Below are 13,854 nucleotides of genomic sequence, written 5' to 3' on the forward strand. Positions count from 1 at the left end.
ACTCTCTAACTTAGATAATTGTCAATAGCATGTTACGAATCTGGAATGTATATAATATACTTGTACCATATGCTCTTCTTGATAAACTGAAATACGTTAATATCACAATAGAAACATGAGCCTATAGAGAAAGGAAAAAAAATATTGGCAGCATATAATTGTTTTAAGATTTAATTATTAAAATTTGTTATATCGATGTGGACAGGGTGAGAGAACAGGTGTGTTTTACCTTTGCTGGCTCTCACCTCGAAAGTTGAACATAAACAATTGATCGTCTAACGTATCAAATAATTGTAACACTTGACATCTTGAAAAAACATGTAACATAATTAAACCTAACAATATTGCCTCATTAAATTTATTTGAGTGATCAGTATACTACTATGGCCTTACCTTTATATCTTGCTATTATACCCATGTATACATACCATACTGCAAAAAAGGCTCTATGGTCAATACCAGATTCAGTAAAAAAAAGGGCATGCAAATACACTTAGTGTATTTAAGCAGTCTATATGCTACACCCATACATAATAATATTATGCAAAAGGTTTGATAGGTTAAGAATATTACAACCTTGACTTCTCCAGAGGGTCACACATTTCATGGTCAGCTCGGCACTGTTGGGCTTGCAATGACCAGTCACCAATTATGTACGTGTCTCAGCTTAGAAGTGCCTAATGCCTGCTGCAGTGAACAATACCGCACTGACAGGTACATTTTTGGGATTTCTAACATCTTGTAAATAATTCAGCTTGTTGGGTCAGATAATGTATTCCACCTTATCGAGTATCAATAGGACGACTTCTTCTATACATAAAGCCTGGCTCAGGGTCATTCTGATGACTAAATCACTTACTACATGTACATGGCTAAGTAGTACAGACCAGTGTTATAAAGTATATGATATTGTTTGATATTATGTGGGGTATATGTGCAGGTTTCAAATTGCGTTGTAATATTATCACAAACTATACATAATTTACTAGGTAAACTTAAATATTGATAACCTAGTCCAAAGACGTAATAAATGTACATGTGCAAGAAACTACTCAGGAAATCCATCCATACAAGCTCCACCGGGCCTACTTATGGGACTTACTTAAATTGTGTTGAACATAGAGAAATGAAATTCAACTGACACGCATATGCAATGAATGGAAGTTGTGTTGAAAAGATTTCAAAAAAGCATCTGCCATATTTCTCCAGCTTATAAGTCTCATGATTTGTAAACTAAAAAACTTTGTAAACTACACATTTGTGAGCAAATACTAACAGCATACATGTCACTCTAACTCTCTGATTTTACTCTAATTACTTTATAACTGCAATTTTCTCTCTTGTGTTATTGCTGAAAACTTGAAAAAAATCCAAGGTGGTGGCTCATTTCTAAGCTTACCAAATGGAAATGTAAATATGCAGAAATTAGCAATTTTTTTTTCACAAGAAAGTCTCACAATTTACAACACAAAAGTTAGATTTTTTCTTCTAATCTGCTCTGCAGTAAAAGGAACATCTGCTAGGTGGTGCTGTAGCACAGTGCAATTCCTGTAAGCAATGATCTGCTTGAAGTGAGAATAGAAATCTTTTTGGACACAAATGTGTTTCTATATGTGCGTGTCTGTGCCTGTGTTTATGAAAAGTTAAAAATTATGGTCAACCTCTGGATGGATTATAATGATATTCAACATGGGTAAGATGGGTAAAGGTTGATTGTGGGTCTCCTGGTGTGTGATCTTGGTACTGCAGCTGAGCTTCCTTTTTTGTATTTGGTATCCTGGACATGCTATAGTCTTGATTTTCTACAGATAGCTTTTGATATAAGGAAGAAGTGGTCTAGGCTAGGGCCTCCTTGCGGCTAGCTATGGAACTGCAGGAACATTTCTGTTTGAATATTTTAGGAGAATAACAGAAAAAAAGGAACACCAGATTTTGATCTGTATCTGTATCAATATAGCCAGTATAACTGCCCTTCGGCGTAACATACCAGCTTAAACCCTCAGAAAGGAGTATGCTATGTAGGTAGGAAATTTAATCAGCCTTTCAGCTGAATAGTCAATTCAGCACCCAGGACAGGCTAAAAGTATGTAAACTCACCTGTGTTGATGATATTCATATTCAAGTAGCTTAGCTAAAGATGCTTAAGTTATGTAAATCAGTACTCAACTAATTTGCATAATCATTGAAGAATACCTATTAATCCAATGCTTTTCAAAGTAGAACTTCTTCCTGCTACTGAAGTTTTCCAGTGCTTGGCTTTCCAGACCCTCTCATAATAGGGTACCCCTTTAATTCTACTGATAGTTTATGGTTCCTTTCCTCTAAATACCTTACAAAACACCCCCAGTAAGTCTGCTTTCTATTGATAACATCGAAATTGGCCTAGTGCCAGCAGTAATAATTTACAAGGGCAATTATGCAACAAACATTGGATTTTCATTAACTTATTGTACTGTGTCAAAACCATATGTGAAATTCCAATATCAAGAGCACCAACTTTTCTAGGAAGACCTGACAATATCAGGATTATATAATAAGGAAAATGTCACCAAGGTGAGTTGACATACTTTTAGCCTGTCCTGGGTGCTGAATTGACTATTCCGCTGGAAAGGCTGATTAAATTTCTTATAGGGACTTCACACTGAAACTGAATTAGCAGGAATCAAGCAGAACCAGCCGTAATGAAGTATTTGCAAAATTTTTGCCACATTAGGGGCCATTCGGGTGAGAATTCCAAATGGACTTTATATCCCCTTCACACCAGAAGGAATGAGCCAAAATGCCGTCAGAATGAAAATGCTTTTCTATTCCTGGGAATTCGTAGTGCTTTCTAGAAATTCTCACTGCATTCCAGATATTCTTTTGGCCACATTTTGGCAGGATTCGAAATGGCTTGCCGATTGGTTCTCCATCGAATGAGACAAGAATGTTTCGAATAATGTTGGAATGCCGTCATACTGCAGTTAAAATACTAGTACACTTAGACCACACTCTGAATGCTGTTCGATATTTTTTTCACTTCAAATACACCTCGAAAGTATTTAGCATATCAAAAACTTTCGGGCCATCCAAAAGAACGGCATGCCCCGTTCTGGTACATTATGAAATATGGTATATATACTTCTCATTTCTGACTTCTGTTTGACAACACTCAGCTGATGTAAAATTCTCCAAAACAGTGTTCACATCTTTTGCCTTGAGTTGATTACCTCTGGGATGATACTTTTTGTACACCATCACTTTTCGCAACTTACTCCAGAATCCTTCATTGACAGAAGGCATTTTATGCCAAAAGCCATACCAATCTATTAAATGTTTGATATTTGAAGGAAAAATTTAGCTAGCGTACAAGATGTAAACAGAAGGCTATGTAAGGAAAATATGTATCTTAGTACATGCATATTCACTTCCTGTGTTCCAACTAATTCCAGATAATAAGTCAATATTACAATTCAGCATAGTTAGAATTCGAAAACCAACATATAAAATTAGTTTTACCTTTATAACATATGTAGACTTTTGTAGACATTTTGTTTATGAGGACACACCATGAACTTTGACCTCATGAACTACTAGTACTACCAGACAAATGTCAACAGATAATAAATGCTATCCGTGCTATGAAGACTTTCTTAGCAAAACTATTTATAAACCTAGTATGTCAGTAAGAACCTGAAGCCTTCCTCACAGACAGTAGACAGTTTTATACCTGTATCCAGGTAGTACTTTCTAAATTCTGAAGTTTTTACACCTTTCGGATCATGAGCAATGCCGGGTTTACTACCATAAACATTTATATCAGCACACAAGTAACAGTAGACTTACTTTTACGGCAGCAGCAGTAAAATACGGAAAGGTAAGCCCTTAATATTGACGAGGCCCCAAAGTTCTTCTTCTCTGTAGGTTTGGGGTTCAGCTTGGACGTCTCTGTTTTGGGAGGCTCTGATTTGGCACGAGCAGAGGCCATTTTGAAATGCCTGTCCACGGCCGAGGTGATTTGCATAAACAACAGGGATTGGGTATGCAGAAACCTGTCAGACGAGTATGGAGCCAAAGTTACCTCTAGCTAGACCTTGCAGAAAATGGCATTAGGGCCACGCAACCAACAGTGCATTAAGTATGCAACCTGTCTGACTATTGGATTTTGCCAGAGGGTACAATGGTGCTCCAGTTACAGACAAAGCAGGCATGTAACAGGTCTCTCATAGTCATATCAGGACAGCCCATCATGAAATTGATTGGGCATGTTCAAGTTACTTTCCTGATTCATTGCATTAATAAAGCCATTTTCTACACTTTAAATACATAAATTTTCCTTGCAGATTATGCAAATTACATCGGAGTCTGTCCCTTGGAAAAAACTGTGCATTGTAAGGAACTGAACCAGTACACGGTCCTTATCTGTTGATGGCTGCTGCTTATCTGTTGATTGAGTTCCGATTTAAATACATGTACAGTGACACAAGCACCCAAAATATACTTTTATGGGTTGCACATTGCCAAATACCTCCAAAATAAATCATTTTTAAGAGCTGTGTGCTTTCTGAATGTATTTGCTGTGGACAAAAGCAGATGGATGACAACAGTTACAGAGGTACCGGAGAGAGTTAAGGGCTGTTCATGGGTGACATATAGGTGGACGGAGAGCCCTGATATGGATGATGCTATTGGGATGTTCAGCTGTCTCCGCTGTGAAAAGACCTCCTGAGATGACATTCAATTTGGATACATGGCCACTAGAGACATTGCAATGTCAGAACCTCGCAGAGTAACTGATGAGACTGCTGCTGTAGATAGTCCACTTAACACAGGAGTCAATACATTATACAGTACTCAAGGCATGTAGAACGCACCGCACACACCGTACTCAACGCACCCCTAAGTCAAATCTCAAATTATTCTGTTTTGATATCAGGGTACAAAACATACATTTTGGGGCTGCAAATAGCAAAAAAGAGGGCCTTCAAAGGGCTAAATCAAGTGCAAAAGAAAGTATTTATTTGTACGAGATCACTCCATACCAAATTTCAGGTCAATTGGCCCAAACATGAACATGAATCAAAATGGAATATTGACACAAAGACACAGACATCAGCAAAAACAATATCTATATTTCATGGAGTCAATCAATGGAGTGAAGTGTGAAAATATTGGAAATCATTTCATGGCCACACTTACCTAATTTGGCAGCCTTCGGTTCTTTTTTCTTCTGCTCAAAGCAGGGAAAACCTCCCACCTCCTCAAAACACAGCTTCTTGTTCAGGAAGAGATGCAGCATAACCAGCAGGACCAGGCAGGCACAGATTGCGCCCATAAAGCCTGCTGCTGCCGCAGGAACTGTGGAACAAAACAGACATGTTAATCTCTTATCCTAACCAGGTTGGTCATGCTGCTTGGGTCTAATCCTCGTTGCTTATAATGAATAATAAGCCCAAAAGATAGTGTGCGGCGAGCTGTGCCAGTGTGACAAAAGATAAAAAACCTAGTCCAATATACTAATAAAACTAGACAAAAAATATGCACTTGCATCACACATGAAAATATGTATAAGTTAATGTGAAGGATGACCATGTACATGTACACGGCGCTTCGAAATTTGCCCGACATGTTTGTATATGGGTTGCTTTTGGTCCAAAATATATGATATATCCATACTTAAGACTTCAGCACATTTAACTTTAAATCCAATTTTCCTTGTACACTTTTGAGCTTCTGTTATTACATTTTAGCTAACTTTGCAAAGCTTTTAGTGTATTGTTTTCCTCCGTTCCATTACACTGCAGAGGAATGAATAATTCAATTTTTTCAGAGATGACGGCAAGTTGTTTTTCTTCCTGATGGATGTGTTTTCGTTTTATTTGCAAAGCAGGATCGGAAGATGGTGCTCATAATGTGAATTATACATTTTAGTCTAATGGGAGGAAAGGTTATGCTCGGGAAACATAATCAGGTTGTTGTTGGAGAACTAAGATCATTATGAAAGAACTAACATAATGTCACATAGAATAACTAACATAATGTCACATGAAAGAACTAACATAATGTCACATGAAAGAACTAACATAATGTCACATGAAAGAACTAACATAATGTCACATGAAAGAACTAACATACTGAAAGCAATATCAGGTTAATAAAAAATCTCCATCAATGAACATGCATGGGGAGGAGGATGATTTGATTATTCCTCATTCTTGCTAATAGACCAACCCTAATAGACCCACCCAGACTTTGCAGTTCAACCAATGAGAGGATGACAAATAGCAGTGTAACCAGAGAGTGAGAGAGTAGATGCATGCCCAACAAATATTTGCATTTCTATGCTTTTATTTTCCATTGCCAGAGGTGGGTGGGGTTATGGGAACAGTCTATTGTCACATGGATAAACAAATGTAGTATACCACGATATATGTACTTTGTACTAACATTCCAACATGTGAAATAGCTTTAGGGAGAAGAGACAAAGTAGCAAACTACTAGAAGGCAGCTGTGGTAAAAACAAATAACATTTCACTCCCCTAAGTACAGCACGGAGTGAAATATGAAAACAACATACTTGTGGGTATGAACAACTGTGGTTTGAAATAAAATATGGTAACATTATCTCTATGCATATGGCAAAATACATTATAATTCATAGCTATAAGGTATAAACTAAATTTGTAATATCACAGAAAAGCATAGGCACTTGATGATAGAAAACTTGATGACAGCTGGTAAAGAAGATAAAAAGGTACTGCTCTGATCAAAGATAAATATGTGCATGGAAAATAGCATCCTATAAAACTACTAAAAGTTGTGCAAATGTCCATTCTTGGCAAACCAACCACAAAATGAGATAATCCCAAAACTAGAAATAAATTAAAGATTCTGTAAATCATATGGAAGAAAATGTACTGATCATGATCTATGTCCCCTTTAAAGCACAAAAAAATGAAAAGGGTCATGTCTGCGTCAAGAAAATTACAGAATGGACTCAAAACTGAACCAAGTCAAATCCAGCACCAAGAAACCACGTCTAGCAAAACAATAGACGTCAAATAAAGACAACAGCAACAACAACAACTGCAACAACAAGATGTCTACAGCCATTACTTGCGATGGACTCCAGTTTCACAGCTGTGTTCAGTGGAGTGGCAGTAGTTGACATCCAGGTCTGATTCCCACTCCATGTGGAGTTAGTGACAGCGGAGACGTTCTGTCCTGGAGTGGGAATCCCCGTCACCAGGCCAACTGTGGTCTGTGCCTTCTTGGTGGACGCTGTCGTCCAGGTGAGATTGCCGGGTTTGGGCGCGGAGGGGTTGGTCGGCGCCATGGTTACCGATCCAGTTGGCGATGGCCTCGGAACAAATTTCAGTTCACCCATGACAACTGTATATGGTTATTGCACGAGGCAAGGTGAAACTAAAAGTTGAAAAAACTAAAAAACTAGGTTCTAAAAATCAAACCTGACATTGGGTGTGAAAAAAGGGGGAAGAACAGGAAAGAAGACACACCATTAGAGTCTGTTAAGGCAGTAAGTGTTTAACTCTTAGTGACATATGAATGATGTTGGAATTCCAGGTTGTTGCACAAAGAAAAACTGACACAGGTACCTTGATTTCAAAATAGATCAGCCTTTCAACTGAATAGTCAAATCAGCACCAAGGACAGTCCATAGTCATTACTGTGCCTCAAGTGGTGAACTCAAAACCAAAGCAATTTTTCTATCTTCTCCTTGCCTACCCCCTTGTCATCTCCTTGCCTACTCCATTGTCTGAGTGCATCATGTACACAATAATTAATACACATTGCGCATTGTATAGTATCATGATGTGGAGGTACACATTATGGCCAAGATGAATAAATACTCACGAGGCACAAATTGAACACAGACCCAATCTTTGAACACTGAATACATATTCATCAAGAAGCACTACCAACCCAGATGGTAGATAGTATCTGACAGGGTTAGATCAGTGACAGATGATCATGCCAGCACAGCCAAAAGTAATTGTCCTATCCTATAGTCTATAGAACCCCTGCCCTGTCACCAGTAGGTGGTTTCCGGCTGGCTGTCAAAAGATGCCAGGGTTTCCATAACTGTACAATTTGTGACAACTATGGAATCACAAACTCAAAACCACCATGAATATTTTCTCTCTACCCAAAAATTAAATCCTTGAGAACATTTGCATGTAATCCTGCTGTTATCAGAATTTCTCAGGAACTGTATGCATGTTGTTTGAGTTCCGTACTATTATTTACATGCAACTTGCAATTCAGCCATATTCAGGCAGTATGCCTTGCTTTCTGTATGCATACCATGCAACCAGGATTTCAAATATACAACTTATGATATCAGCAAAATAACCTTTCCCCTTACTGACAAATGAGTAATATACCTTTCATGCAAACCCCATTTTCATGGTGATTTCAGCGGTTTGAAATCTGTACGTATCAAAAGTATGACAGGGCTTGTCAAAAAATGCCCAGTAAAATCCTGCAATGTATAGTGGTCTGCACTCCCACATTCATTTAATGCAGCTGTTGAGAAGATATCATTGCCAAAGGGTGTATCCGATACTTATTGATTTGTTACAATACACCAGAGATTGACAATGACATAGTGCTTTCACACAAAGTTTCAGGCTAATGGCGTCCCCTACCAATCATGATAGAGGAGTATGCAAGCTTGCATCTACGATAACGTTATATCTACCTTTGGGCAAAATTGGTTTGTAACACCCTTTGCAGTTCCCATTAACCATTGCTGCAGAATATTGCTGGGGTGATAAAGACTGGGAAGCTTCGTCAGTTTTCGACTAATCCATGGCTCAGGTGTTACTTTAAATATTCCTTTTTCCCCAGACTAGCTTAGTAATTATGGTTCTCTCCACAGAGGCCTTTTAAGGTAGATCAAAACCAGAGTCTGGTCAAAACCAATACCCATGTTGGAGGACATGGGTATTGTGGATATCCACAAGCTTATCTATCTTCATCATTATTCTACAGGACTGATTATCATCCAACATGGTGCCCATGCTAGACATCATAGCATTTTTTTGAACATTCATAAAAAAGAAAATTGTTCATCCTAGAGTGCAAAATCTTGTATTGTCAATACTTCAGTGATTTTAAATGTTACAAGCGTACAAGAGTTGAAATTTGTATGTGAAAGAATCTACTTGAAAAAAATAATACAAAACCACATAGCAGTAACTTTTCCATGTATTCTTGACAGATTTAAGTGATTTTGAAATGTTCAGCATATGCAAATTGACCTATTCTTAATGGAACTAAAATCACTGGTAACTGATGGAAAAGTTTATCATAGCAACACATTTTTCTGCCTAAAAAGTTTTCACTGTACAGTTTTTTTTTTACAAATTTCAAGAACTTTTATCACATAATTGCCTAGTTAGTTACTCAGAATGGAAGAATGGAAGATGTAGGGGCCTGGGAGTGGCGGTAGCGAGTTCTTTAATGTTTGCTGTTTTTAGTAGTATACAAAGAAATTATGAAAATTGTGCAGAGCAATTTACTGAAAAGCTCCACATCCAATCAGGGTCACGTGGTGACATGCGGACCATTCCAGTGTGGGGGTGCCTCTCATACAATTTGTGAATTACACAAGATGTCCGCTCATCCTATCACGTTTTTTTTTTTTCATGTATGAATTTTTCCCTTACAAAAAGCCTGTGAAAAGGACAAGTGAATAGGTCAGTTTGATACAAAGTCTACAGGAGGCAGCCTGCTTCCTAAAATAACAGGTAGACAAGTTATTTTCTCTTGAAAGAAAGTATAACAGTTATGTAACGAGGCTAAAGGTTGAACAAGTTTTAAAAAATCACTGGCCCAAACAGGACATGTACAAGCACTTAAATTATCTACTGGCTGGAAACAACTTTTCACTGGCCCAAAATACGAATGACATTTTTCTGTGTTTTCTACCTCACAGCAACAAATGATCTTTATCTAACAAAAAAACACTCAAAAGTTTACGATGTGATCCAGACAAACTTGTATAGACTTGGTGCTTAACAAGTCACCACTGCTCAATGGTGGTAATTGGGCAGAAGTAAGGTACAAATAAGCGAGATACCCTTGCTATTCATTCTGAAATGCTATATTTTGTTTGTTTTTACTTACCCTCTGAAAGGTGATTTCCTGAATTTTATCTTGAACAATAAACATCAAATCATAGCTTAAACTATAATCTATTTACAAGAAGGCCTAAAACAACTCTGTTTAGAGACTCTGGACTAAGTGACTGGAAAATTATCGCAAATTATCACGCTTGCCATCAAAGGTCAAAAGACCGTGGGAATTTTGTCCGAATCCCTTGATCCCTTTCCATTACATAAGGACAGTTATGTAATAGTCTTGCCAGATTCAGGCAAGGTTAACAAAGATGGCAACACTGATACATGCAGGACAGAACATAACACAAATAGGAAATGTTAAGCTTCTTGCTGCTAAGATAAAGGTATTGAGGGACTTGCAATTTGCAATTCATTTTCTGACAAATAATATACATTTGACAAGTACCAATACAAAATATTTACAGAAAAACAATCAGTAGTTTGCCCCACCACCACTACCCTGGGGCATCCAATTTCTTAATCGTTAAACTTAAAGTGTAAGGGACCTTACAATATTTCTCAGGGGGAAGGCTGGTAAGCTGAAACCCTTGTGAATTTTCTCATAAAAATGTATTTTCTTAGTATAGTCAGCAAAAATTTTCCACTAAAATTAAGGAAATAGCATTTCAAAGGGTAGAGAAATTTCAAACTTTTCCTGGGGGAGCATGACCCGGACTTCACATGTTGCATGTTTGTATACACATCATGAAAATGAAAAGTCGCCTGTCCATGGTATAAAACTTGGGGAGATATAGACGCAGATTGTACTTTGTAGATACAAATTTAACAACCCTTGAATACAATCGCTGTCCCGTTCAAATAACAACTGCTATTAAATTTTCTTTTTATCTGAAGAGTATTAAAGGGAGATAGAGAAATGGAAAATTGCAGAAAGGCCATGGAAAAATTTTTTGGGGCAGGGGGAGGGCCATTGAAAAATTTTTGGGGACAGAGTGGCGAGCCATGTCATTTTTTTTTGTTTTTTGTTTACCTGACCCCATTTGCACCAGCCCTACGGGATCAACAAAAAGCTGTAGACAACGTGCAATCCCTAAGGGTGACCTAAAGTAAAGAATTGCACACTCCACTTGCCTGATCAGTACTTTCACTTACCCAGGGCAATCTGGCAAATTTACTTGTCCAATCCTTGGGACCATGTACCTTCTTATAGAACAAGAATAGAGGATTTAGAGTGTATTATTGTTTTACCTTTAAGTTAGTAGTTTTGTGTGTTAAATCAATTGACATTTCAAAATCCTGTCATTTTCTTGACTAATAGACTCTATTCATACCATTTACCTACTGTCAATTTCCATACATAAAAGTATCAAAACGTCCTTGGAAGAACACATCTTGACTAGAAAAACTGGTTATTAATAAAATAAATCATCTGTCACCACAAAAGACAAGAATGCTCCATTGCAGATAGAGTAATCCTATCTGGGCCATATGATTTCTGCCTTGTCAGTCCATGATTGAAACACTGACTGGTTGCAGAGCAATTACCTCCTTTGGTCAATATACTGTTGCTTACAATAGATCACTGAGCCATTCTCATGCACAATGCATTAGTGTGATGAAGCGGAGACGAAAATCAATAGAATATCCCTCATCTCATGAATATTTAAACACAGACAGAAAGAGATCAATCCAAAATATTGCTCGGTTGGTGAAGGCAACATGGCGTCGGCCGTGGCCCAACCTGTAGGAATAATCTTACCTGAAACTAATGAACCCACACAGCCAAATACTTGCAGTGGTGGGCGTCAAAATGGTGGGACATACAGGTGCAAAAGCATAGGAAAGCAATGGCGGCTACCCACCTGCTTCATAGGCATGGCTTAACTGAATTGGTGGCCTTTCAATAGACTGTATCAGATGTTGGTTCACTGCAGTACCACAATGACAGCGGTACAATTTTGCTATCAGATTAACAAAGGAAGTTTTGGCAACACCGCTAAGTCAATAGGCACTGAATATCTGATACAGGAGGATTTGCATCAGAATTTTTTGTTAGAGGATGTTTCTTACTACAATTGCCAGCTAATTAAAACAAACCAGGAAGAGATATTGTCTACATTTCCCTCGCTATTCTGCAGAGGCTAACACGTATTGATAACACAGGCATTTTACAACATGAGCACATACACCTGATGAATACAGAATAGCACTGATCCTTTATCATGAAGGGTCAGCGAAGTAGCCCTCTCTAAAAGCCAGTGCACACAATATTGCTCGACAGGTAATCAATAAATTTCACTGGTTGCCAAACACGCCTAAAGGGGACTCGCATGCCCTTTTCAGTAAGGTGTGCAAATTGTCACTTTTACTGGGTGGCTGAATTTAGCATTATTTGTCCAAAGTGACTTTTGCATTATTTGTGACATCAATGAGGTAATCTCCTTGGTGAAATTATCCAAAGCCCCCATGCAGACCCCCTAATTAGAACTATTCCAAATTATGGGTTGGCCCCTTTCTAGAATCTAAATGTAAGGCAATAGTTTCATACCTGGATAAAGTAACAGAAATGTACTTCTGATTTAAGATATCTTGAAATTTTCTTCAGTTTAGAAAGGTATAAATTGTTATTCCAGAAAGAATAACGGTAATGTTTTACTAACCTATTTATATTAAGGCATACCATATACTGCACCCCAAATTGTTGATCAATAAATACAAATTACAATGCATACTTACCCGTTCAAGAACTCAAAATACAACTGAGATATTATGAACACATGCTCTCTGAATCGGCAAATATCAGATTGATTTTGGTACATGGAAAATAAGGTCTTAAACCTTGTATAAGAAATTTGTACAAAATATCAATTATCACATTCTTTCTATTGTGATTATTATAACGTTATAGTGAGCGAGTGGTTCTTTTCATTTAAAAGAAAGAGATCATATTACCGATCTCTTAAATGCCATCGCAAGATATTCTGACGCAACTACATTCACTACACGACATAGAATATCTTATTCCGAAGACAATAAAATAACCATATGTAAATGTAACGTCACATGTACATGCAAGTTCACAGCAAGTCGGTTTGTTATTCACCTAGTAGCGCCTCAAGAAATCCCGTTTTTTAATACCTTCCACCCTTCCCCAAGACGTGAAACCTTCCCAAATAATTCCTTTCACCTTTTACTTCCATAATCTTATGATTTTAGAGATATTCTGAGGGAAAATTGCAGAGAAAATGGGAAGAAATATCGAGACCTACTTGACACTACCATCTTGCCATCCTCCCAGCCGACCGCTTCTGTGAAGGTATGCAAATTCTTTTCGTTCAAGCAGATGTTAGGGGCGGAAATTGTGACTATTTCTGAATGACCGGTCTCACTGATAGCCATCCGCCAAAAAGGCCTAATATCCAAGCAGATGCTAGGATTAAATATAGCAGTATTTTCTGCCTGATAGGCTTCTCTAACAATCACTATCAGTGAAACGGGGCGATTTAGAAAACGTTACGATTTTCTACTCAAACATCTGCTTGGATATTATGCAAATTAAAAGCCGACACAGAATGAAGGTGTTTCACGGAACACTGCACTCGCTAGCGGGCAGGGGACAAAAACCTGCCAAGCTAGGCTCTTAACATACCTTTTAGGACAACTCTACCACAAACAATGCATTAGAATCGTTACAATATCAAATGGAGGGAATATTCTTTGATATTCGATGAATATGACAGGTGATAACTTTGTATTATTTAATGGTTTC

The 13,854-nt window shown here is 37.8% G+C and overlaps 1 protein-coding gene across 3 annotated transcripts in view; it reads right to left on the reverse strand.

Annotated features, from left to right (window-relative positions):
- The window catches only part of LOC118418846 (synaptotagmin-14-like), a 37,860-nt gene extending 24,361 nt beyond the window's left edge, over positions 1-13,499 (reverse strand). Inside the window, exons 1-2 of one of the 3 annotated variants that reach the window (XM_035824975.1) lie at positions 13,355-13,499; positions 5,179-5,337 (exon numbers count right to left, since the gene is read on the reverse strand). In XM_035824975.1, the coding sequence (XP_035680868.1) occupies positions 5,179-5,337; positions 13,355-13,484 (289 nt within the window). In that variant the 5' untranslated portion in view covers positions 13,485-13,499. Of the gene's footprint in view, positions 1-3,825; positions 3,983-5,178; positions 5,338-7,095; positions 7,435-13,354 lie in introns of those variants that run through there. The other 2 variants (XM_035824964.1, XM_035824983.1) reach the window with 2 other exon arrangements.
- Between the last annotated feature and the right edge of the window lie 355 nt (positions 13,500-13,854).

This window comes from Branchiostoma floridae, chromosome 1 (assembly GCF_000003815.2).
Source record: "Branchiostoma floridae strain S238N-H82 chromosome 1, Bfl_VNyyK, whole genome shotgun sequence".
Taxonomy (NCBI): Eukaryota; Metazoa; Chordata; class Leptocardii; order Amphioxiformes; family Branchiostomatidae; genus Branchiostoma; species Branchiostoma floridae.